Raw genomic sequence first — 26,871 nt, 5'->3', positions numbered from 1 at the left:
AACAAATTTCAGTGCGGTGGCCCTATTGAATTCTAAAGGTTGGACATGTCGCCCTTTAATAATTCCCCCATTGTATTTTGATGAGCGCAGTGATAATGTTATGTATATGAATTCCCTTTTTAAATTTCAAATGCCTTTATTTATATTTTTCTCCACATTTACATGCAAGCCAAACTGTCAAGCAAATTGACATGTTCTGGGACAGACTACCTAACACTGCTGGAGGTCAGCTTCCATGCTTCCAAAAAAAGAAAAAACAAATTGTTGCTGTAACTGTAAAAAGTCTTTGCTGGCATTGCACTTTACATTTTGGTTAAAGTGTACCGGAAATCGGATATTTATCTGACTATCCTGACCATAGGGTGACAATGCTGCTATGTGATTTTACTGCAGATCCAACACTGTTGTCACCCTGTTAGAGTGGGGGAAAAAAATCTACTGGCAGTACAATAGTAATAAAACGGCTATAAGGGGCTCAGGAAAAAAAAACCTGGTGTGAATGCTAAAAGACAGACTGCAGACTATATGGTGCTTTTATACCCCATAGTTACACTTTAAAGATAATTTAGGTTGTTTGATGAATAAATAGATTAAAAAATTCTTTTTTGTGACTTGCAGTTCCAAGTTCCCTCATATATCTCTGAACGACTTAGTGAAGGAAACACTAAAACTTTTTTTAGTTTTCAATAGAGAGATAAGGGGTTAGAGCTATTGACAAGTTTTAATTGTTGGTGTGCCGCTGTTATGGAGGTTCAGCATCACTATATGGTGACCGTTCTCCCTTTGAAAGAAAGTGATGAAATCCAAAATACTGGATTTGTCTCCGGAAGAGAAAAGGTAGGATATTCTTGTTAGAAAATGTAGCTTTATCAGTTAACCACTTCCTGTCCGGACACTTTTACCCCCTTCCTGACCAGGGCAATTTTCAGCTTTCAGCGCTATCACACTTTGTATTTCAATGGTTTTTATTAATTTTAAACAGTATAAAACAGAGGCAACAAAACACGCCCACGCAGGGGCTATCAATTGCACCGATAGAAAATGTATAATAGAGCAGACAACGCTCTAATTCCAATAAGGCAAAACGTATGCCCACGTAGGGGCTATCAATGGCACATAGGTAACAATAACATCAGTGAAACTCAGATTATCGCAACTAAAGACAGCTGTCCACTGTCACATCAAAACAAACAGAAAAGGAAAGAAGAAAAGCAGAGAAGAAAGAAAGAGAAAAAACAAAAACACACACCAGAGAGCAAGGGTCCATGAGCGCCAATACAAAACTCCATCACCTCCCTACACTGGCCGGGGGGAGCGTGGGAAAGGCATATTGCAACCACGGTTCCCATATTTTCAAAAATTTATGTTGAGAGTCATTGCATATACTTGACATCTGTTCATTGAGCATCATAGTAGTCATACGATCCCGCACCCCCTGAAAAAGTACAAACGGACTCTTCCAGGCCTGGGCAATTGTCCTAGTGGCTGATAAAAACAAATAGGAAGCCAATCGCTGCTGACGAGCCAAGAGGCCCGGTATGGGGCAATGAAGCAAAACATACCGAGCATCCCGGCGTATGGAGAGATGAAACAAAGTGAAAAGGAGGCCAAACACACGAGACCAAAAACGAACCAACCTCGGGCATGACCACCAGATATGCAGTACATCGCCACGATGGCCACAACCCCGAAAACATCGATCACTACAGGCAGGGTTAGCCTGGGCCAAACGAGCCGGCACCCAATACCAACGAAACAATACCTTATAGGCTGCTTCCAGCGTGGTCGTATTAAACGAACATTTAGCTATGAGTGACCAGGCTTAATTCCAGTCCTCCGGATCCACAGCCACTCCCAGGTCGCGTTCCCACTGAACTACATATGAAAGAGAAGTGTGCGACGAGCATCTGTTCAAAGCTGCGTAAAGAAGGGAGATAAGGCCCGGGGCGCCCGGACGCTGCTGGCAAAGCCGTTCAAAGGCAGATGTCTGATATGGGAAAGCAGAAGTGGCCCTCAGCGAGAGTAGCCAGTGCCGCAATTGAAGGTACCGAAAAAATTCCGCTGGGGGAACATCCCGAGACTCCCGGAGGACATTCCAGGTGGGAAAGGACCGAAAAATCAAAAAGTGTCGCACATGTGAGAAACCATGAGCCACCCACCAAGAAAATGCCCTCGGGTGATCTAGACCCGGCGGGAAAAGAGGGTTATTAACGATTGGAAGCAAGGGCAAGAAAGGTGACATCAGGCCACTGGAGTAACGTACCGAGTCCCAGACTCGTAGGCCATGGAGCAACATCGGACTCAGCACCGTAGGGCGCAGGGCAGGGGGAAGCCATAGAAGTGTCGATAGTGCGATAGGGGCACAATTAGGCAGTTCCAGCAGGACCCAGAGAGGAACATCGGAGGAAGCGTGCAACATAGACAGCGGGGCAATTTGGCTCGCCTGATAATACTTAGTTACATTGGGTACCCCAAGACCACCTTGGAGTCTATGAGCAAAGAGCGTATTTCTAGAAACTCTGGGATGCTTATTGGCCCAGATAAAACGCATAAACTTCGCCTGAAGCAACCAAAGAAAATGAGGGGGAACTTGCACTGGGAGGGTGCGAAAATAATATAACAATTTCGGCAAGATGGTCATTTTCACTGAATGAACCCGTCCTATCCAAGACAGGTGCGGAAATTGCCAGGAATGCATAAGAGAAGATAAGGAGCTAAGCAAAGGATAATAATTTGCAGCAAAAAGGGAGTCATAGGTGGGGGTCAAGCGAATGCCCAAGTATTCAAGAGAAGAGGAAGCCCACCGGTAAGGGAAGTGGGATTGTAGGCGCGAAACCAAATCTGAAGCCAAAGTAATATTGAGAGCAACGGTTTTATCCAAATTAATACGTAGACCCGAGATCAAGGAAAAGTGCTCAAGAACCCGTTGCAAATTAGGAAGCGTCGTCAGAGGATTAGTAAGGGTCAAGAGGGCATCGTCCGCAAAGAGGCTCAGCTTAAACTCCTGTCCCGCGTATGGAACTCCCGATACATTGCAGTCGGTCCGGAGCGCTAAAGCCAGTGGCTCAAGCGCCAGGACAAAGAGCGCCGGGGACAGCGGGCAGCCCTGCCTCGTCCCTCGCCCAACAGGAAAGGGATCCGAGAAATACCCAGCGTATTTAACGGAAGCCGAAGGAAAGGAATACAAGGCTTGAATCCAAGAGAGAATAGAATCCCCGAAACCCCAGCGAGACAGCACAAACCGCAGATATTCCCAGGATAGAGAATCAAAAGCTTTATATATGTCCAAGGACAGTAAGAATCCTGGGATTTTCCGTTGTTGCAGAAAATGTATAAGATGGACCACCTTACGGACATTATCACCCGCCTGCCTCCCGGGGACGAACCCTACTTGGTCCCTGTGGACCAGGCTACACAAATATTTATTGATGCGAAAACTAAGGATCTTGCCCAATATTTTCAAGTCTTCATTAAGAAGAGAGATGGGCCGGAAGGCTTGCGGTTCCTGGACATCAGCGGTCGTCTTAGGAATCATAGAGATATGTGCCCTAAGTGCGTCCAGAGAGGGCAAGGAGCCCTGTCGTAACTCATTAAAGTAGGCAGCTAAAAAGGGCGCCAATAGGGCTGAGAATTTTTTATAATAGAGACCGGAGAAGCCGTCTGGACCTGGGGCCGCGGTGGACCGTAAAGATTTGATTGCTTGTAGCACTTCCGGTACGGTGACACCTGCGTTGAGGGCCACCTGTGCTGCCTCGGTTAATCCAGGAAGATGGAGGTCCTGAAAGAATGCCTCTGCCTGGGCCACAGGGAAGGGATCTGGGGCAGCATAGAGGCGCGAAAGGAAGTCCGAGAATCGGGAAACAATCTGCTGGGGATTAGAAGTACAGCCACCCGTGGAAAGTCGAACCCGAATCGGTTTATGGGGTTTCCCCACAGAATTGAGTTTCCTGGCTAGCATGGGACCGGGCTTATTAGCACAGGAATAGAATTTATGTTTGGTCCAACGCAAGGCCCGTTCCGCCTCCGAAGAGGCAAGGAGGTCCAATTCTGTCGCCAGAGCGTCCCGAGCGCGTTTATGGGCCACGGATGGAGATGACTTCCAACGCGCATCCGCAGAGGCCAGGAGAGAATGAAGCTCCGAGAGTCGACGTTCCCGCTCCCGCTTCCGGACTGCAGCCAGTTGTATAACATGACCCCGCACCGTGGCCTTATGCGCTTCCCATAGGGGCACTGCTGAAGAGACCGATCCCGAGTTTTCCGTAAAGTATGTCCGTAAGAAGAATTCTATTTCTTGGCAGGTAGCCTGAGTGGTCAGTAAAGAGTCATTGATGCGCCAATGAAAAGGGCGTCGTTCTGACCCGGAAAGGGCAAGGAGGAGTACCAAAGGATCATGGTCTGACCAGGGTGAGGAGGGAATAGTTATCCGCCGGACCGAGGGGAGTTGCTGGACCTGCATGAATATATGATCAATTCTACAGAAACTGTCATGAGGGTTAGAATAGAACGTAAAGTCGCGTTCAGTTGGATGAAGTTCCCTCCAGACGTCCGCTAGCCCCGCCGTCCGCAAAAGAGAGCGCATACGTTCCTCCAGCACCAAGTCATGAGAGTGGGTCGCTCCTTGTGCGTAGCGCCTATCCAGTGTGGAATCTAAGGTAACATTCGAATCCCCCATAACAAGAAGAAGACCCTTAGAGTGTCGAGAAATAATGGTGCAAAGATGCGAAAAGAATTTATGCTGGAAACGGTTAGGCGCGTAGTAAGAGACAAAGGTAACCTCCTGGTCCCAGAGGGTGCCTTGCAGAAGCAAATACCTGCCCGTGGGGTCCGCTATATTCCGAGCACAGACAGAGGGGAGATTGCGTTTAAAAGCTATCAGAACACCCCGACGCTTCTCAGGAGCCGAGGCCGTGTAAAAGATGGGATAGTGAGGTGAAAGATAACGCGGAGCGGAGGACTGAGAAAACCTGGTCTCCTGTAGACATACCACATCTATTTGTTGCGACTTGAGGTGATGAAAAACTTTAGTCCGTTTCTGAGGCGAATTGAAGCCTTGAACATTTTGTGAATGTATTTTCAAAAGGGGTGAGGCCATGGCGGTATCAACGCAACACGCTCAGCAGAAAAAAGCCCAAAGCAGCCAGCAATTTCCACTCCCAATGGCGATCGGACCATGGCGTCCCGGAACCCTGCAGAAAACAAAAACAAAAAAAAAACAGAGAAAAAGAGAAGAACAAAGAAAGAAAAAAGGAAAAAGACACAAAAAGTATACACAACAGTGCAATCGTGTCACACCAATGGTGACGTGCATCCTACACATGAAGGATACAGTTAGGGGTAACTCTACCACCGGACACATGGCTGCAAATGGAAACATCAAAACAGAAGCCCTCAGGGGGCAAAAAGGCAATGTACATAATAGAATATAGTAAATCTTAATAAACTAAAAGTCCCAGGAGCAGGAACCTCCGCGACGACCCTCCCATAGAAACCCAGAGAACCACGGGGGCCAACCCCCCTCCACCCAACCAGGCCCACCGGGTCAACCTCCCACCCTGGAGCCCAAGGGAACCATCACCCAATGCCACACACGTAGACCCAAGCACCATCACATGGACCCAAAACAGGCTGCGGCAGCAAAAAGTCCCGATTCCTAAGTCCAGGAAGAGACCCCCCCCCAACCCGGGATGAAACCCAAAAGGGCAAGCCGGAGCAGTCTCAACCTAGAATGTCGACAAACCGGGGAGGCCCTAAGGGCCAAACTCACAATCTCGTCAGGGTAGTCCCTCGGTGAGACGATATGTGGGAGTTCCAAGGCGCATCTTCAGCCTGGAGAAGAACAGGAAGGACTTGATCGCGAAGGGGTCTGAGGGAGAGCCCCCCTCCTGTTGGACGACCGCTCCCAGATGCGGCCCAGAGGGGGCGGCCTTGCCGAGGATCCAGAGGAATGAGCCGGGCTCCGATCAGCAGCTTCCGGCGAGAGAAGATGTAGAGATTCCAGGAGAGAATGGGCCTCCTCCGGCGTAGCCACAGAATGACTGCGGCCCTGGTAGGTGAAGGTGAGGCGGAACGGAAAGCCCCAGGCATATTTAATTCTGTGTTTCACCAGGACCGAGGTGAAGGGCTTCAACTGGCGTCGCTTCTGGAGAGTGGTCTGAGAGAGGTCCGCGAAAAGCTGGTAGCGGTGCCCCTGGAAGCTAAGATCAGGGTTATTTCTGGCCGCCAAGAGGATAGTTTCCTTAGTGCGGTAATAAGTAAACTTGATGACAATGTCCCTCGGGGGCCCATCCGGTCGTCTGGGGCCCAAAGAACGATGTATGCGGTCAAATTCGAGCCGGTCAATGGGAATAGTGGGTGTCCGCTCCTGAAACAGAGCAGTAGCAGTGGAGGTAAGATCCGTGACCGTTTCCGGAATACCCCTTAATCGCAAATTGCCACGGCGGGAACGGTTTTCGAAATCCTCAAGCCGCAGAAGTGCGTCCGCCAATTCCTTCTTAAGGTCGCACAGGTCCTGTTCGTGATTTTCAATGACTGTGGCCGCAGCGTCTATTTTATCTTCGAGATCATTCGTCCGATTGCCCAAATCCCGAATTTCCCGCGAAAGACGGTCGGCCAGCTTGGTGGTAGCGGAGGACAATTCTGTTTGCAGCATACTTTTAAAGCGGCGCAGGAGCTCGGCATCCCGCAGGGATGGAATGTGCGACCGCTGGGATGGCTCGGGATCCAGGTCCTCCCCACTGCCAGGATCCATCTCACCTGCAGGTAGTGATGGCAGGGGACCCAAACTTGCAGCCAGGGCTTCAGCTGTTGTCCGGGGCGAAAACCGCGAATCCGCGGCCGGGGTCCTGGAAGCCTCCGGCGGCCGGCCTAAAATCGAGGCCGCGGCTTCACCCGCGATCTCCGGCGGGTAGGCCGCAACCTCCCGAACGGTCCGCCGGACGCTGGAGGTGCGGGGGGCCGGGGTTTTTTTCCCCATCAGGGTGCTGGAGGGACAGGGGGCCAGGGAGGAAGCGGAGGGACCCCCCCTGAGGGTCAGAAATCGGCCGATGTGTCCGGCGGCCGAGACAGTAAATTAATAGGCAGCCATCCTGGCTGCTGCTCACGAGCGCCCCCCCGCTATCACACTTTGAATGACAATTGCGCGGTCATGCAATACTGTACCCATATGAATTTTTTACCATTTTTTTGAGACAGATAAAGCTTTATTTTGGTGGTATTTATTCACCGCTGAGATTTTTATTTTTTTTACTATGTAAATGAAAAAGTCCAAAAATTTTGAAAAAAAGTGTTTTTTTTAATAAAATTTTGCAAATAAATATTTCATCATAAATCTTGGCCAAAATTTATTCCGTTATTTTTTTAGTAAAAAAAAAATCCAAATTAGTTTATAACCAAAAATTATAATTTTTAAACTTTTTTTTACATTTTTATTTTATTTTTTTATTATTTTTTAATTTTTTTTTTGCATACTGTCACCCTAGCAGTACAGTGTCACCATGGTGACACTACTACTTGTGGGGGGTGATGAAGATTTTTTTTTTACACTGATTGCTTTTACACCCATTTAGGATGTAAAAGCAATAATTTCTCTTTCTCTCTGTCTGCATTCTTGCAGTCATTGAGAAGTACTGAGTGAGCTGTGATTGGTCACAGCTTGTCACATGGTACAAGGCTGTTGTGAATAGCCTTGTACCATGTGACCTCTGTGATCATTCACAGATTTCACACGTAGTAAGCAATGATGTCACAAGTGACATCTTGCTTACTACTTTGCATGTGATCACTGATTCGCCAATCAGTGATCACATGATTGGGACCTCGTACAGAGGTCCGTCCGACGATCGGTGTTTCACTGTGTCCTGAGGACACAGCGGGCACCGGATCGCGGTGCTGCGCGCTCCCAGGGAGCGCGCACAGCTAGAAAAGGCGGGTGCCGTTTATGAACGGTAACCCGCCCCTGAACTGCTACCGTCCTGCCGTTTATAAACAGCAGGCGGACGGCAAGAGGTTAACAACAGTCTTAGAGGAGTGTTTTTCTCACTTTCTGTTGTGTTTCCAGGCCAGGAAATGAAGAGGAACCTTCTTGTCGTGACACAGACAGAAGGAAATAAAATGATGGGTTTTAACCTTTCCCTCTTCTAACCAAAACTGCAAAAAAAAGCTATGAATAAACTTTAAAGAGTTATGCAGGCCATAAACGGTTTGTTTATCGGACGATTTTTCTTCCGAAAGAATAATTGGCCGATTTTCGCACTTTTAGTGGGGCAATGGCATCGGCCGATTTTTCGCTTTTCCTCCTCATTTCTTTTATTGGTCATGCTGGAAAATCTTTGAAAAACGGCGGATATTCACAATCATTGGTGGCAACAGAACGACCGATGTTTCGTTTTTCGAACGAAAAATCAGCCAATAAACAAACCGTCTATGGCCTGCATTAGTTCAGATTTACAGACAAAATGTAAAGGTGAACTAACACTGGACACTCCCCATCTCCCTGGTCTCTACTGTACTTACCTAAGCTGTCAGCACCCACCTTCAGCCACTCCTGTGAACTAGGGATTTCAGATCCCTGCTCTTCTCAGTCAACGTTTTCAGTCTGCGCTTTCAGGATGGACCAGATGAATTCTGGTCTATGCCGGTGCTGACCAATCAGAACCCATCTAGTCCATCTTGGAAGCGCAAACAGAGAAGCGAGAAAGGAGCAGGGATTTCAAATCCCTGGAGCAGCTGTGGGGGTGCTGATGGCTTGGCAGCCCTGAAGGTAAGTACAGCAGGGACTGGGGGTGTGTATGGGGTTTGGTGTTCACCTTTACATTTTTCTGTAAAGATGAACACTTTAAATGTAACATTTTTGCTGAAGTCTCTTTTTAAATGTGTAAATTCCTGAGCATGTATCGGTAACTTGAAAGTGAAGGGTCAAGCTTAGCCCTGGTTATTGTTTTTGTGCGCAGTATTTCTTTGTCTTGCTACTGCTACTACATTCATATTCTGGTTGTCTTTGTTTTACAGACAGAACCTTCAGAAACTTCCTCAGCTGTCTGCCATTCACCACAACAACTGCATGTACATAGCCCACCATCTAATAACACTCGGGCACCAGTTCCGCTATCATCTGCCTTCTCCGCTCAACGATGGAGCGGCTACATTTGTTGACATGGTACCTGGCTACAGACGACTAGGTGGGCATACTAATAGGACATGTATAGTGATTTCTGCTTAGATTATTACAGAATGTAAACGGATAGTCTGTTTTGTACATGTGTTTAAATGTCCTTTTCATTCATACATAGGCACAGAGACTTTTCTGGCACAGATGCGTACACAGAAGGAGGAGCTGCTTGACCGCTTATCAAATGCTAGATCTTTTAGCAATATGGAGGATGAAGACAATTACACCGCAGCCCATAAGGCAATACGACAGGTGAAAATGGACTTTCCTATTTTGGCATAAGGTTTCCTTTAAGAATGGTGGACCAAAAATAAACTGATACACTTTTAAAGTAGAGATCCAGGTTTACTAGCCCAGACAAACCTTTTACATTACTAACTGATATGGCCGCTGTCTGTACTGAATTATACTGTAGTAGCATCAGCTACAATACAGTAAGAGCATGGGCCACTTCTCGTCTGCTGTCAAAACTAAGTCGAGTCTGCTCTTCTGGCATTGAGAAGAAGCCTTGTATTTTTCGCAATGAATACAAGGCTTCTGATTGGCTGAGGTGGAGAAGTGGGAAGATAATGCTGCGATTTTCACCTCGGCCAATCAGAGGAACCTTTTATTCATTGCTAAAAATACAAGGCAGCTTCTGAATGGTGGAGAAGCATTCAAACAAACTTGATTTAGTTCCTTCAGCAGACGGGAAGTCGTCCGTACTTCTGATGGACTTAAAAAGACATACTGTATATAGCTGATGCTGCTACAGTATAGTAAGCACACTCAGAGGCCGCATTGGTTAGCAATTGAAATAGTTTATTGCAGTTCATACTTGCTCCACCTCCCAGTGAATTTCCTGAATTTTCTGTAGTGTCAGATTCCTGTCCCCTTGTTGCGCTCTGGATCCTCAGTGGTGGCATATGGGTCAGCAGATCGTACCAGTGACTAACCAGTGCAGCAGTGAATAACAATCCAACACACCCAAAATATTTGTTGAATGCTGAAGATTCTTCAAGAAGCTCTATTTCTTGACAAGTCAGATCAGCAATAGAAGGGGCAAGAATGAACTTTCTTCTTTGTGCAGGACTTTTTTTTTTTTTTTTACATTCTTTATTTACATTTTTCAGAAGGTACAGGCAAGGATGCAAGCAGGTCAGTACTGTACAGCAAATCAAGCAACAGTAACAAATAGGCAAGATCATGAACAATAATGAAAGAATCCAGTGTTCGGGTTGACATGATAGAAACGTCAAAAACACTGTGGCCATCTTGCATCCTGCCTGCATTATTGTATAAACAGAAACAAAAGTAGACCAACATCCTCACCCTCTCTAATAGGGGTCACCCCAAAAGAAACAATAGAACAGATGTGGGAAAAAAACGGGAAGAAAGGGAGGGGGAGTAGGGAAAGGGTAGGAGATAGGAAAAGTCTCAGTTCCCCTCAGCAAGAACCCTTTCATATTCCCGGGAGCACATGGACAGTATCCAGTGGAACCACCTCCTGTGAAATTTTTCCTCCTCACCATGCAAGGAGGCAGAGAGGCTTTCCATGGAATGTATGCTTGCAATTCTTAACAAGTATTGTGTGAGCTTAGGGGCGGGAAATCCTACTTCCATAGAGCCGGGATAAATGTTTTAGCAGCATTCAGCAAGTGGATCAGCATAGATTGTTTAAAATGCTGTTTTGGGGAGATCAATAGAAGAAGCAGGTACTTCTGTGTCAGTACAAACTACAACAAAGAAAAATTCCCAGCTCACTTACCAGCCAGCCTGCAACAAACTGAATTGTCCCGTTTAACAGTTCACGTAAAAAACATGGGTTTAGTTTGCACACATTTGCAAATACATGTGGAAGCTGCAGAAGCCACTTCATGGAACCCCAGTATTATCTGCAGTCCTAACTCTTTACATTTTGAGAGCTTCTATAGTAGAAACACATAGTATAGCACATACAGTATATAATAATGGATAGATTGAGGGCAGGTATGCATAGAGGGGGCTCAGCCCTCCTTAAAGGCACAGGTGTGCACTGGACAGCAAGCATATAGCACAATGGCAGCAAAGGTGTCCAGTGCGCCCCTCACGAAATTTCCAACAATACAAATGGCAACTGCCCCGACCTACAATTGGCCTTTGCAGCTAGGAGCACATGGAAGGGCAATGCATGTCAAATAACAACGAAAAATTGCCAGCTGGGAATTTTTCTTGTTATTTGACATGCGTCGCCCTTCCATGTGCTCCTAGCTGCAAAGGCCAGTTATAGGTTGAGGCAGTTGCTGTTTGTTTGTACCATTGGTAATTTGGTGGGGTACTGGACACCTTTGCTGTCATTGTGTTGTATGTTGGCTGTCCAGTTTTCTTGTGCCTTTAAGGATGGGTGGGCTCCCTCCAGGCATACCTGCCCTCAATCTATCCATTATTATATACTGTATGTGCTCCTACTATGTAGGCTTTAAAAATTTTTTTTATAGAAAAACAAACGAAACCAGCGCTCCAATCTTCATGCAAACCAAGGAATTGTCAAATGCCAACCGAAGAGGTGCTGCCCTTCTGAGATCGGGAAATCTGACCACTGATGAATAAAAACAAATAAGGGCGCACTCTCATCGTGCATTACCGTGGTATAACACGTAATTTATTAAATAGAAAGGATGTATACTCGCAAACCAACGTGATAATGGGCATTTCCATTTCTATTTTATAAATTACGTGTTATACCACGGTAATGCACGATGAGAGTGCGCCCTTGTTTGGGTTTTTTTTTTTTTTCAAAATTTATAGGTATGACTGCAGATAATACTGGAGTGCCTTGAAGTGGCTCTACAGCTTACACATGTTGTCGCAGACATGTGCTAACTAAAAACAACGTTTTTAACGTGAACTGTTAGACTTGGCTGTGTCTCTACCCAGGTCAAAGTCGGTGAGCTGATTATTATGGTCCTGCACCTGAGACCAGAAGCCATCTAGTTTTTTTTTACAAGTCCAGACTATATGAAGGATGATACTCTCCTCCTCCTCTTTACATTGCCAGCACATGTTCAAGGCATCGAGATGTATTTTTTCAGCAGCATAAGAACTTTATACCAGCGGGTAAGTACTTTATAGCCTAGTTGCTGGTATTTGCATGGCATGGAGGAGTAGTGAGCAAAGCACGTGTTCCTGGTGTTCTGGGGAAAGGTTAACGCCCAAGTTCCTCTCCCAGGACTTTTTGTTTTTGATATTTAAGCTAGCCAAACATTCGCTTTTAAGACCTTTAGAAACGATCAGTTCAAAGTACATGCAATCAAGCATGCTCTTGCACTGTATAGTTGTTGGCTAATCTAAAGGGGAATTGTTCTTTTAAAATTCCCTTTGATAGAAAATGTTCTAAGTTATTCAGTTAACATTTCATGCAACCTCCTTCCAGTTTTCTGAATCCACTTCATTGTACAGTATGAGTCAAAATACCTTTACATTTTTGTATAATTCTGTCTAAAACTTAGATTGTACAAGCAGGTCTTTACACGTGTCCAATTGAATCCATTTGCCTCCTTCTGTTGCAGTAGAGCCACTTTCATGTAGTCTAGTTCCTCACACTGTGTAATATTTTGTGTCTTTGCCCACCCTCTTGCGCTACACTGACAGTTTTCATGTCTACCCAGTGGTGACAGGCCTAAGAGGAGTGCTGGTACAAATTTTAGCAATATGTCTGACGGATCCATAATTCACAGGTTATCCATCAGCTGAGTCGCCTGGGAAAGGTGTGGCAGGATGTTCTTCCTGTGGGTTTATACTGCAAAGCTATGGGCACCTTGCTGAACACAGCCATCACAGAAATTATCAGCAAAATCACTGCTTTGCAGGTAAGCTAAAAATTATAATTTTTTTCTTTTTACTCCAATTTCGATAGCTTTTCTTTCCATCTCTACTCTTCCTTCATCCATCCACTAATACACTTAAAGTGGAGCTCCAGGTTGTTTTTGTTGCTAATGGATTATAACACATACTAGGCTATATCTCCTCTGGACTTCCAATATCCAAAAATTATACCATTAGATGTCCCAACCAGTTAATGTGTCCTTTCAAAGAAATAGATGATGTTGCTCATTACCTATAGGAGCTCTATAATGTATAGTAAGCAATCTATTGGGAAGGGTCCAGCCTAAGGATACCTTTCATTTGAATATATAGGAACTTTTACACTATATTAATCCTATATAATAATGAAGGAACACACTGCTTTTTGAAAAATCTTACAAACTGAATTTCTAAGAAAGAGAAGGCATTAGCCAGTAATTAATACAAATAAAAATCCTCCCGTGCTTATGGAAGTGGCCTACAAAATAGCAGCCAGCACTTAAAACTGATACCTTAACAGTGTATAACAATATTTCCAAAAATTAGTGCAGCGCTCTTAGCCTACAATAATCCTCCCAAAAATATATATATAATAAAAAATATATATGAAGGTGTGTCTGTGTTTTCCACTGTAAGCACACTGCTTTGTATGGCTCTGCTATGCAGAGCCATACAAAGCAGTGTGCTAGAGCCGACAGGGGAGAGAACTGTATTGTGTTTTTTTTTTTTAATTTTATTTATTACAGGTGCTTATATAGCGCTGTCAATTTACGCAACGCTTTACATACATATATATTGTACATTCACATCAGTTCCTAACCCTCAAGGGGCATACAATCTAATCCCTAACTTACATTCATACATACTAGGAACAATTTAGACAGGATCCAATTAACCTACCAGCATGTCCTTGGAGTGTGGGAGGAAACAGGAGTACCCAGAGGAAACCCACGCATGCACAGGGAGAACATGCAAACTCCAGGCAGGTGGTGCCGTGGCTGGGATTTGAACCGATGACCCTAGTACTGCCAGGCGGGAGTGCTAACCATTTAGCCACTGTGCTGCCCACATACAGTTCTCTCCCTCGTCCGAAATACTCAGTCATCACCGGATGCTGGAGAGTAATCACAGGTCAGGACCTGGTGATTGACAGCCGAGGCCACGAATGGCAGTGCAGGTAGGGCTCACGCGCGCCCCCTATCCGGTAATGCAAATTGACAAATGTACGTGATTTTGCGCACCCCTGCTGCCCTGCAGCAGTGTTTCTGCTATAAAGCGGAGGGAAAGCGGTTAATGCTGATCTCCGTGTAACCACACTTGTTGAATCTGCTGAGGGGGTTGAATTGCTAAACTGGGGAGGAGTTATTGTGATAAAGGTGCATGAGGAGGGAAATCAAATGTGAAATGGGTGGAAATTTATTCAGGCTTGCCTAACAAATTATTTGCTGAGAAATTTTGGTTCAAAGAGAAGTATGGCCAAAGGTTTTTTGAGCTTACTTCTCTTCTGGACCATAGAAGTGCACTTATTTCTGCACTCCTGTGAGCCAGATTTAGCTGACAGTGGGCTGGTGTCACAGAATCAGTCCAGGCTCTACCAGGATCCTGACTTTACTGTCCGGATCCCCACCAGATGCCTGAATGGTAGCGGGCTCAGACCCTCAGCACGCTACTAAGAGTCTGAGCCAGCTGCTTTCCTGCCATCCACAGCCCTGAGCTCCAGTAAGAACTGGAGGGAGAGAGCAGTGTCCGACAGTCACTGGCTCAATGAAGACCGAGAACTGAGCGATCAGCGGAGTACAGCTGCATTATCAGACCAATGCTGCAGCCATATTGCTGAGTATGTGTGTTTTTGATTTCTCACATTTTCTCATTTTAAAGGTTGAAAGTATCCTTTAATATCCATTTCTTTGGATCCCATGCCCATACTGCTTACAAGGGCTCCTCATGTATCTGATTGAAGGTAGCACAAGGTGCAGACAATTTAGCACAAGCTGCCTCCTGCACTTCAGAACTGTTAATCTTTTTTAATTTATTTTTTTATCTTTTTTTTTTTTTAGGCTTAAACTATTAAATCAAAGGTGTATCTTTAGGCAAAACCTTTTTAGTTTACATTTTATTAGAGTGGAAATAGTTAGACCCTCTGTCTAACTATTTAGTCTGTCTAGAGCCCATCTGAGGAGATTCGGTCCTCTGTTTGTCCTGATGTTCATTGTCATTGGGAAGAAAGTGAGAGGAAGTCCCAAATGTTATGGTTTTCACCAAAGATAAGCGGAAATCTAGGGACAGGTAACAGAAGAATGCCCCTCACTTTGAGTAATTTCCTTTGACTTCTTTTTGTGTTTCGGGGACAGGAAGTAAAGGGAAATTTCCACAATGGCACGCAGGCAGCAAAAATGAAATAACCCAGAAGGGGGTTTACCTCTTCCCTACTTTTATCCAAAATACTTTAGGCTGAACTCTGGGACAAGCTAAAATCTCCACTGCAAGGGTTAAATGCTTATTTACTGTAGATCTAGGGCAGGGGTCTCCAAAAATTCTAAACAAAGGGTCACTTTACCGTCCTTCAAACTTTAGGGGGGTCAAACTGTGGCCAGTGTCCCATCGTTGGTGTCAGTGAGAGGAATAGTGCCTCATCATTGGTGTCAGTGGGAGGAATAGTGCCCCATCATTGGTGTCAGTGAGAGGAATGGTTCCCCATCATTTGTGTCAGTAGGATGACTAGTATCCCATCATTGGTGTCAGTGAGAGGAATAGTGTTCCATCATTGGTGTCAGTGGGAGGAATAGTGCGCCATCGTTGGTGTCAGTGAGAGGAATGGTTCCCCATAATTTGTGTTAGTGAGAGAAATAGTGCCTCATCGTTGGTGTTCGTGGGTGAAATAGTGCCTCATCATTGGTGTCAGTGGGAGGTCTAGTGTCACATTGTCAGTGTCTGTGGCAGGAACTATGCTCCACTGTTTCTGACAGTGAGGAGAATAATGCCCCAAGGGCATAATAAAAGCAAGCAAAGGGCCACATCCAGCTCCCTGGCCACAGTTTGGTCTAGGGGAAAAAGCAAAGCAGTTTTATTTTCCCAATCCTTAGCTCCTTCAAGGGCCTCTGTGCTGCAATACCGGTCCCTACAGCCTCATCTCACCTATGCTTTAGTGGTCTGATGTTCTCTGACTACATTGGCCTGTATTGGACATGAGGGTGCCCAGAACAGACCACTACTGGAGATGGGGAAGCTCTCTTTGCTAGTAGAGCTGAGGATCGGGTAAGTAAAACTGCTTGTCCCGTCCCCTAGACATAAAATGGACAGTTAACCCTTGCAGCGTGAAGGCAGCCCCATTGGAAGGAAGAGTTGGGTTGTGTACCATGCCAATGCTTTTTCAAATACAGTCTCAACTCTATTTTCTTTACACAGCTTACTTCACATATGTAGTCCGGTTGATAGGGGGGTCGATGTCCTTTAGATTGCTACTTTGTACATGGGTTTAATGGCTACGTCTATGGGGGTTGGTAGTGGGTCGATGTCCTTTACATTGCTACTTTGTACATGGGTTTAATGGCTATGTCTATGGGGGTTGGTAGTGGGTCGGTGTGCTTTACTTTGTACATGGGTTTAATGGCTACGTCTATGGGGGTTGGTAGTGGGTCGTTGTCCTTTACATTGCTACTTTGTACATGGGTTTAATGGCTACGTCTATGGGGGTTGGTAGTGGGTCGTTGTCCTTTACATTGCTACTTTGTACATGGGTTTAATGGCTACGTCTATGGGGGTTGGTAGTGGGTCGGTGTGCTTTACTTTGTTACTTTGTACATGGTTTTATTGGCTATATCTCTGGGTGGCCACCATGTTTTTTCATTCTTTGGTAGATCTTGGGAAGACAGTTGCCCATTATCATGATAGACACAAGCTTTGCAGCATATGTCTTTGAACACCCCAATATAGGAGGACAAAATGCTCATTACCCAGCTATAAATAGCCACACAACTGAAACATTATGAATCCGAGTTGATTTAGTTCATAATTCTTGCTTATAACTGGATGCTTTCCACGCACAGTTATCACTCCATATAATCTTGAGGTTTGAGCATGAATAGAAAATAATGACTGCCTGCCCATGCATATGTCATTATAATTATTTCCAAGTACTGGGTCATCAGAAGCGAGTTTCCACTTCTCATTACTGAAATGTTATTGCTCTGCTCATTCTTGTGAAAAGCTGTCATAAGTGAGTGACGTTGTACATGAATATAGTGGGAGATGTTCCTGAAATGCGAGCAGCCTAGAAACGTACACTTAGTTTTTTTCCTGGACTTTTTCTGATGTCTCTATATTATTTATAGCACTCAGTAGCAAAACTTGTTCAAATTTTGTGAAGAAAATAATTAGCAAAATCGCTCATTTTATGTCTGCATTTTTTATGTCACGTAATATGTACTGCAGGAAAACTCACACATTTTATAACATGAAAATGTATTTCAAGCAGAAATCTCATTCTCTCCTATGTGGCTGATTTTCATCTATAAACAGCTGTTTCATCTGGTTTGGAAAGGGAACTATGGGCCTCTTTCACTCCTTCTGCAAACTTTGCTTTTTATCTGTTCAGCCTATAGTTAAAGCTGAACTCCAGATATGATCAGTAGTGAACACCAGTGTAAGTATACATATTTCATACTTCTGGGGCAGTTGACAGTCACTGTGATAGTCCAGTGCTACTACAGTGATCGCCCCTATCTTCTGGGTCCCACTGCGCACTGACCACAGGGGGTCACTCACTGCCACAACTCACAGAACGTCTTTGTATATTTTTCAATGAATACAAAGTGTTTTCTGGTTGGACTAGGTGGAGATTGTGACATCACCGCCTCTCCTCTCCAGCTTTCCACCTTGTCAGAGAAAACACACACAAAAAAAAAAAAAAATTCAAGGCATTCTTAGTGGAAGCAGAATGCTTTAACCTTCCTGTTCAGTATCTGGTGGTAAAGTAAATACCCATTACGTCTGCACATGACTTCAGGCCAATCAGCAATGCCACACGCATAGTCCATAGCTATCTCTCAGCTACAGTTTCAGCAACTTGCAGATTCCACAGGACTTTTGTTTGCTCCTGTCGGCTGAACAGAGCAGCGGGGCAGTAAAAGGAAGGGAAGTATGTATATTAAAATGAACCTGTTGCTTTTCCCTGCATGGGCAAAGAATGGGTTCACTCGGTGCACCAGTCCACGTCACTCTCTTCTTTTTTTAGGGATTCTATGATCTGGGAACCTTTTACTTACCTGTCTACAAAGTAGGAGAGAGCTTTCCAAACACATTCTTGGCACGCTGTCTCATATACAGAAAGCATATATTAAAGGGTCAGTACTAAGGGGTTTCTCGGAGCCACCAGCCAGATTCAGAGGAGCAGTGGAAGTTTGAATTTAATTGGGAATACAGAATTTACATAGAAGATTTTCAGAGAGTAGATCTACCCACCAGAGGTGTTGTCATTAGAGCATTGTGTAGGCTGCCATTGCTGACCCTTTCCTTTCTGGTACAATAATTTTTGTTGCAGCAAAGATAAAATGTACAGTAGATCACCAAAGCAGGGGAAATTCAATAAGAATTGCATTAAGTAAGCATGAGCAAAATGGTGCGCAACAAATATTTTACTTTAAGTTTGCTGGTGGGCGACAGCACAAACGAGTTCGTTGGTCTACACGTGGTCCCTATGCCCGAGGGTCCAGGGATATACCAAGATGACCCTTCCTTTTCAAGAGTGTTTGTTCTTTGCCAATCATTTTGATTCTTAAGTAGTTCTAAAGGCAGAGCATTTACAGCTTAATGAATTCCCTGCATTAGGGTAAAAAATGTCACAGTAGTAGTGTTGCCCCCTTATCCCTCTGTTTACTTACCTGAGCCCTGTCTTGGTCCAGCGGCTTGCCTGTCTGCAGCAGCGCTAACCTCTGTTACTTTCCTCACAGGACACAAAGGCAGTGGAAGGAGCCATTGGCTCCTGCAGCTGTCAATCATATCCTGTTTGAAGGGGGCAGGGCCTAGACACTGTGTGTGTGTGTCTATGGATGCAAACATTGTTGAAAGCAAACACAGCCAGGTAACGAGCATTTTGTTAGGTCATAGATTGCATCCCATATACTTTACTTTCAAAAGGTTTATGTAAATTCATGTCTAGTGGAGCTAGATTCCGCAGTACAGACACATTGTTGTCTGACGTTTCATTATTGTGTCAGAATCCAGTTGTTCGGAATTGTTTTTCCTTTCTGCCAGGTCCTGCCCACTGTGTAGTGACTGATGCAGGAAGCAATATCGCCACTTCACACATGGGCAGGAACTGTATGAATGGGGCTTCCTTTTTGTAGTAGATGAGAAGAAAAGTCCTTACTCCACCTCGTAGGTGGTCAGTGACCGATACACGATAGAGATGCTTCGGGGTCAGTGCAAACCTATCTATTTTTTGCTTATTAAAGCCACAGTGACTCTGCACAGAGATGTGTTGACATTTTTGTTTTTAAATACTTGAGCTCTGGAAGGTTTCACCCCCCAAAAAAGGCATTTTTTGCTATGCAGCACTGCACTACTTTTAACTGGCAAATGTGTGGTCTTGCAACACTGTGCCCAAATGAAATTTAGATAATTCTTTGCACAGAAATAAAGCCTTTTTTGGCCATATTAGATCACCACTAGTTTTTTTTTATTTTTTATTATATAAATGAAAAAAAGAACAGAAATTTGAGACAATAAATAATATTTTCTACTATCTGTTATAAAACCTATCCAATAAAATTTTTTTTTAAAAAATCCAATTTCTTCATAAATTTAGGCCAAAACGTATTCTGCATGTCTTAGGTGGGAAAAAAAATTCCAACAGGTGTTGTATTTTTCTGGTGTGATAGGACATCTCCACTGAAGATGGAGAACGACTGTATGCTCTGTGCCGGACCATGGTGGAGGAGGGACCCCTTGTGTTTACACCGCTTCCTGAAGAAGGCAAAAACAAGAAGTTTCAGGAGGAAGTACCAGTCTATGTACAGAAGTGGATGAAATTCAAAGAGCTTATGATCATCCTGCAAGCCAACCTGCAGGAGATCATTGATCGGTAGGTGTCAGGTTTCCTTTCTGAGAAAAAAGAAATGAGATTAGGCAATCCATATTACACCTAATGAGGCTTCAAGCATCTCCTCCTTTAATGTTCATTGGTAGAGACTATAAGTAATAATCTTTGTCCTGCACTATATCTTCAAGGGGCAGATACCTTATAGAAAGTGCTGTAAAAATAGTAATTTCTTTGGTTTAGCTAAGCTTTTAGTTTCAATAGGTTTTAAAGTGTTTCCTTTAAAACCATTGTTTAGTTCTCCCCTCCGCCCCCCCATCCCCACAGCTGAAATAGTCATTTTCCATTGATAAATCTTCTTTAGCATGCCAATGAGCTAGAATTTTGAAAAGTACATTAGCAATGGCAGACTCGGTATTTTTCTCCAACCATCTGCCCTCTAAAGCAAAGCATATCAAGGAATACACTGTAAACCCAGGACCCTGCATTCACTATATCTGGTCTCCCCGGACCCTGCATTCACTATATCTGGTCTCCCCGGACCCTGCATTCACTATATCTGGTCTCTCCGGACCCTGCATTCACTATAGCTGGTCTCTCCGGACCCTGCATTCACTATAGCTGGTCTCTCCGGACCCTGCATTCACTATATCTGGTCTCCCTGGACCCTGCATTCACTATATGTGGTCTCCCTGGACCCTGCATTCACTATATCTGGTCTCCCTGGACCCTGCATTCACTATATCTGGTCTCTCCGGACCCTGCATTCTCTATATCTGGTCTCTCCAGGCCCTGCATTCACTATATCTGGTCTCCCCGGGCCCTGCATTCACTATATCTGGTCTTCCCAGACCTTGCATTGACTATTTCTGGTCTCCCCAAACCCTGCATTGACTTTATCTGGTCTCCCCGGACCCTGCATTCACTATATCTGGTCTCCCCGGACCCTGCATTCACTATATCTGGTCTCCCCAGACCCTGCATTCACTATATCTGGTCTCTCCGGACCCTGCATTCACTATATCTGGTCTCCCTGGACCCAGCATTCACTATAACTCAGTGATTCTCAACCTTCCTAATGCCGCGACCCCTTAATACAGTTCCTCATGTTGTGGTGACCCCTAACCATAAAATTTTAGTTGCTACTTCATAACTGTAATTTTGCAGTGGGAGGACTAGCGCCCCATCACTGATGTCAGTGGGATGAATAGTGTCCCATCGTTGGTATCAGTGGGATGAATAGTGCCCCATCGTTGGTGTCAGTGGGAGGAATAGTGTCCCATCGTTGGTGTCAGTGGCAGGAATAGTGCCCCATCATTGGTATCAGTGGGAGGAATAGTGCCCCATCATTGGTATCAGTGGGAGGAATAGTGCCCCATCATTGGTATCAGTGGGAGGAATAGTGCCCCATCATTGGTATCAGTGGGAGGAATAGTGCCCCATCATTGGGTGTCAGTGGGAGGAATAGTGCCCCATCATTGGGTGTCAGTGGGAGGAATAGTGCCCCATCATTGGTATCATTGGGAGGAATAGTGCCCCATCATTGGGTGTCAGTGGGAGGAATAGTGCCCCATCATTGGGTGTCAGTGGGAGGAATAGTGCCCCATCATTGGTATCATTGGGAGGAATAGTGCCCCATCATTGGGTGTCAGTGGGAGGAATAGTGCCCCATCATTGGTATCAGTGGGAGGAATAGTGCCCCATCGTTGGTATCAGTGGGAGGAATAGTGCCCCATCGTTGGTATCAGTGGGAGGAATAGTGCCCCATCGTTGGTATCAGTGGGAGGAATAGTGCCCCATCGTTGGTGTCAGTGGGAGGAATAGTGCCCCATCATTGGCGTCAGTGGGGGGAATAGTGCCCCATCATTGGCGTCAGTGGGGGGAATAGTGCCCCATCATTGGCATCAGTGGGAGGAATAGTGTACAATCATTGGTGTCAGTGAGAGGAATAGTGCCTCATCATTGGCGTCAGTGGGAGGAATAGTGCCCCATCATTGGTATCAGTGGGAGGAATAGTGCCCCATCATTGGTATCAGTGGGAGGAATAGTGCCCCATCATTGGTATCAGTGGGAGGAATAGTGCCCCATCATTGGTATCAGTGGGAGGAATAGTGCCCCATCGTTGGTATCAGTGGGAGGAATAGTGCCCCATCGTTGGTATCAGTGGGAGGAATAGTGCCCCATCATTGGTGTCAGTGGGAGGAATAGTGCCCCATCATTGGCGTCAGTGGGGGGAATAGTGCCCCATCATTGGCGTCAGTGGGGGGAATAGTGCCCCATCATTGGCATCAGTGGGAGGAATAGTGTACAATCATTGGTGTCAGTGAGAGGAATAGTGCCTCATCATTGGCGTCAGTGGGAGGAATAGTGTACAATCATTGGCATCAGTGGGAGGAATAGTGCCCAATCATTGGCGTCAGTGAGAGGAATAGTGCCCCATCATTGGTGTCAGTGGGAGGAATAGTGCCCCATCGTGGGTGTCAGTGGGAGGAATAGTGCCCCATCGTGGGTGTCAGTGGGAGGAATAGTGCCCCATCGTGGGTGTCAGTGGGAGGAATAGTGCCCCATCATTGGTGTCAGTGGGAGGAATAGTGCCCCATCATTGGTGTCAGTGGGAGGAATAGTGCCCCATCATGGGTGTCAGTGGGAGGAATAGTGCCCCATCGTTGGTGTCAGTGGGAGGAATAGTGCCCAATCATTGGCGTCAGTGGGAGGAATAGTGCCCCATCATTGGTGTTAGTGGGAGGAATAGTGCCCCATCATTGGTGTTAGTGGGAGGAATAGTGTACAATCATTGGCATCAGTGGGAGGAATAGTGCCCAATCATTGGCGTCAGTGGGAGGAATAGTGCCCAATCATTGGCGTCAGTGAGAGGAATAGTGCTCCATCATTGGTGTCAGTGGGAGGAATAGTGCCCATTCATTGGCGTCAGTGGGAGGAATAGTGCCCCATCGTGGGTGTCAGTGGGAGGAATAGTGCCCCATCGTGGGTGTCAGTGGGAGGAATAGTGCCCCATCATTGGTGTCAGTGGGAGGAATAGTGCCCCATCATTGGTGTCAGTGGGAGGAATAGTGCCCCATCATGGGTGTCAGTGGGAGGAATAGTGCCCCATCGTTGGTGTCAGTGGGAGGAATAGTGCCCCATCGTTGGTGTCAGTGGGGGGAGGAATAGTGCCCCATCGTTGGTGTCAGTGGGGGGAGGAATAGTGCCCCATCGTTGGTGTCAGTGGGGGGAGGAATAGTGCCCCATCGTTGGTGTCAGTGGGGGGAGGAATAGTGCCCCATCGTTTCTATTAATGACACAAATGATGGGGCATTATCCCTTCCACTGACACCAATGATACTTACCTTGCTGACTCCTGCTCCAGCCTGGGCTCGCTCTCTCCCTCTCCCATCTACAGCCTGCATACCTGGCTGCAGCAGCAAAATTTGCACTTACCTGTCAGCTGTCTTCCTTCTCTGGCCGCTCTCCTCTTCACTCGTTCCTGCAGCTCCCTCGATCTTCTTCGATCTCCGCGTGCTGCCGCTCGGCTCCTCCTCCAAGCTCCACCTCCTCACCGGTGATTGGCCGCCTGTGTGCCTCTCCTGAGCTACAGTTCCGGTGGCCAATCAGCGGCGAGGAGGCGGAGCTGTTGAGTGATCCCTGGGGTGTGGCCAGGTTACAGGGGCAGCATATCATCCCGCCCACAGATCGCCTGAGACAGGAGCGGTGTCTCGGTTCCTAAGACCATCGGAAATATGTGTTTTCCGATGGTCTTAGGCGACCCCTGTGAAATGGTCGTTCGACCCCCAAAGGGGTCGCGACCCCCAGGTTGAGAACCGCTGCTATAACTGGTCCCCTCGGACCCTCCATTCACTATATCTGGTCTCCCCGGACCCTGCATTCACTATTTCTGGTTTCTCCAGGCCCTGCATTCACTATATCTGGTCTCTCCGGACCCTGCATTCACTATATCTGGTCTCCCCGGACCCTGCATTCACTATATCTGGTCTCTCTGCATTCACTATATCTGGTCTCTCTGGACCCTGCATTCACTATATCTGGTCTCCCCGGACCCAGCATTCACTATAACTGGTCCCCTCGGACCCTGCATTCACTATATCTGGTCTCCCCGGACCCTGCATTCACTATATCTGGTCTCCCCGGACCCTGCATTCACTATATCTGGTCTCTCCAGGCCCTGCATTCACTATATCTGGTCTCCCCGGTCCCTGCATTCACTATATCTGGTTTCTCCGTACCCTGCATTCACTATATCTGGTCTTCCCGGACCCTGCATTCACTATATCTGGTCTCTCCAGACCCTGCATTCACTATATCTGGTCTCTCCGGACCCTGCATTCACTATATCTGGTCTCTCCGGACCCTGCATTCACTATATCTGCTCTCCCCGGACCCTGCATTCACTATATCTGGTTTCCCCGGACCCTGCATTGACTATATCTGGTCTCCCAGGACCCTGCATTCACTATATCTGGTCTCCCACAGTACACAGTACATGGAAATGCAATTATTTTAGTAAATATAAACTGCTAAATACCTTTTCTCATCAGCAGTATATAGCAGTCTTTTGACTTCTATCAGTTTCCAGCCGAGCACTGGTTAAAGCTTGTCAGAGGAGTTTTCATTCACCTCACCCTGCCCTATGAGATTGCATAACCCATGACCCTCTGTCTGGACAGTGCTGATTTGGCCCTGTGTTGATCACATGCACCCTCCCAAGAAAAAAGAAAAAACTTTAAAAAAACAGTACACACCAAACTGAGCATGTGCAGTGTGTCCCCGAGGCTGTGTTCTTTCAGGAGATGAAATAGGGAACATGGAAGAAGTGGAGGATCAGAGAAGACAGGATCAAACATCCTTTTTACACAAAGCAGAGGATTAACCCCTTATGTTCCACAGTGAGTAGAAGAAGCATGCTTTACTGCAGGGGTGTCAAACTAGTGGCCCTCAAGCTTTTGGAAAACTACAAGTCCCATCATGCCTCTGCCTTTGGAATTCATGCTTGTAACTGTCAATCTTGCAATGCCTCATGGGACTTGTAGTTTGGCAACAGCTGGAGAGCTATCAGTTTGACACCTGTGCTTTACTGTATATACAGAGTGATTGTAGAAGAGATCTTTGAACTCTCTGCAGAGATTTCCTTTGTCAGTTTTTTTTTTTTTTTTTGCTGTCTGTGTCTGTTAAGTGCAATAATGCTCAGTTATGTAGTCACTAGGAAGTGAAAGGAAATTTCCCCACTGAGACAGGACATCAAAATAAGTCTGATGAGGTTGTAACCTTTTGTCCATACTATCAAAAATTGTTTTGGAGCTGGGCTGTGCAGGCAGACAGAATTAGAATACACCTTTTTGCTCTTTCTGCACTGCTAATTATTATTATTATTATACAGTATTTATAAAGCGCCAATAGTTCGCTCAGCGCTGTACATTACAAAGGGGGACAGAACATGTGACAGAACAATACCAATACAATGCAAAACATGAGGGGATCGAGGGCTCTTTCGAGCTTACAGTCTAGGAGGGAGGGGATGGTGGCGCAGGAGGAGATAGCTGTGGGGGATGGAGTGGTGGGAAGAGTGGAGAAGGTCAGTCAAGTTAGCAGGGGGTGGGGTAGGCTTCCCTGAAGAGATGGGTTTTCAGGGTGCGCCTAAAGGAGAGGAGAGTAGGTGATAATCTGATGGGTTGGGGCAGGGAGTTCCAGAGGATGGGTGACACCCTGGAGAAGTCCTGGAGGTGGGCATGGGAGGAGGAGACCAGGGAACTAGAGAGAAGGAGGTCTTGTGAGGAGCGGAGTGTGCGTGCTGGGCGGTACTTGGATATTAGGTCAGTGATGTAGTTCGGGGCAGTATGGTGGATGGCTTTGTACATCAGCGTTAGGATTTTGAATTTGGTCCGTTGCGCAATCGGAGGCCAGTGGAGGGATTGGCAGAGGGGGGTGGCGGAAACGGAGCGGTTGGAAAGGTGAATGAGTCTGGCAGCCGTATTCAGGATCGACTGAAGCAGGGATAGCCAGCGGCGAGGCAGGCCAGTAAGGAGGGAGTTGCAGTAGTCGAGTCGTGATATGATGAGGGAGTGGATGAGCTGTTTAGTGGTTTCTGGGGTTAGGAACGTGCGGATTTTGGCGATGTTGCGGAGGTGGAGTCTGCACGAGTTTGCTAAAGATTGGACTTGGGGCTGGAGGGATAGGTTGGAGTCCAGAATGACACCAAGTACTCTGGCCTGCGGGGCGGGTTTGATGGTGGCGTTGTTGGATGTGACGGAGAAGTCAATGGGGGGTGGTGTCCGGGCTGGGGGGAGACAAGAAACTCGGATTTGGAGATTATATATTAGATATAATTATATTTATCTGCAATTGTGTGCTGATAATGCTTTGCTCTGCAGGATAGCTTGAAGTCACTTTGTGCTTTTCTTTCCCAATCTTCAGGTGGGCCGATGGTAAAGGACCCCTTGCTACAGAGTTCTCCACCAATGAAGTAAAGAGTTTGATCAGAGCTCTCTTCCAGAACACAGAGAGAAGAGCAGCAGCTTTAGCCAGAATTAAATAATTTGGATGCCTTGTATTCGATCTGTAATATTATGTACATACTTCACTGTGAGAACGTTATTAAATACATTCTTAAGAAAGCTTCTGTTCTCTTCTGGTGGGATTTGATTCATGTATTTATATTTTAATAATTACATATATGTTTAAACTTTGTATGCGTTTTCTTCTTTTTATGGCTATATGTTTTTTTTTTTTTTAAATTAAAAATTTAGTACATGCCAAGAAATTCCTAGAGCTTTATGGGTTACCAACAGCCCAGCAATACATAATACATATGTCCTTTCATAATTGCCATCTTAAT

The 26,871-nt window shown here is 45.9% G+C and overlaps 1 protein-coding gene across 1 annotated transcript in view; it reads left to right on the top strand.

Moving 5' to 3' along the window:
- The window catches only part of ZW10 (zw10 kinetochore protein), a 69,421-nt gene extending 42,770 nt beyond the window's left edge, over window positions 1-26,651 (top strand). The window contains exons 12-16 of the mRNA XM_089673081.1: window positions 9,007-9,176; window positions 9,288-9,418; window positions 12,862-12,993; window positions 19,867-20,069; window positions 26,451-26,651. Of these exons, the coding sequence (XP_089529207.1) occupies window positions 9,007-9,176; window positions 9,288-9,418; window positions 12,862-12,993; window positions 19,867-20,069; window positions 26,451-26,571 (757 nt within the window). The 3' untranslated portion in view covers window positions 26,572-26,651. The remainder of the gene's footprint in view (window positions 1-9,006; window positions 9,177-9,287; window positions 9,419-12,861; window positions 12,994-19,866; window positions 20,070-26,450) is intronic.
- Window positions 26,652-26,871: the final 220 nt, after the last annotated feature.

The sequence above is a fragment of the Staurois parvus genome, unplaced genomic scaffold (assembly GCF_062004578.1).
Source record: "Staurois parvus isolate SC_StPar_1 unplaced genomic scaffold, SC_StPar_1.0 ptg000135l, whole genome shotgun sequence".
NCBI classification, from domain to species: Eukaryota; Metazoa; Chordata; class Amphibia; order Anura; family Ranidae; genus Staurois; species Staurois parvus.
Note: the sequence above shows the minus strand (reverse complement) of the source record. Positions and strands in the feature narration are given on the sequence as shown.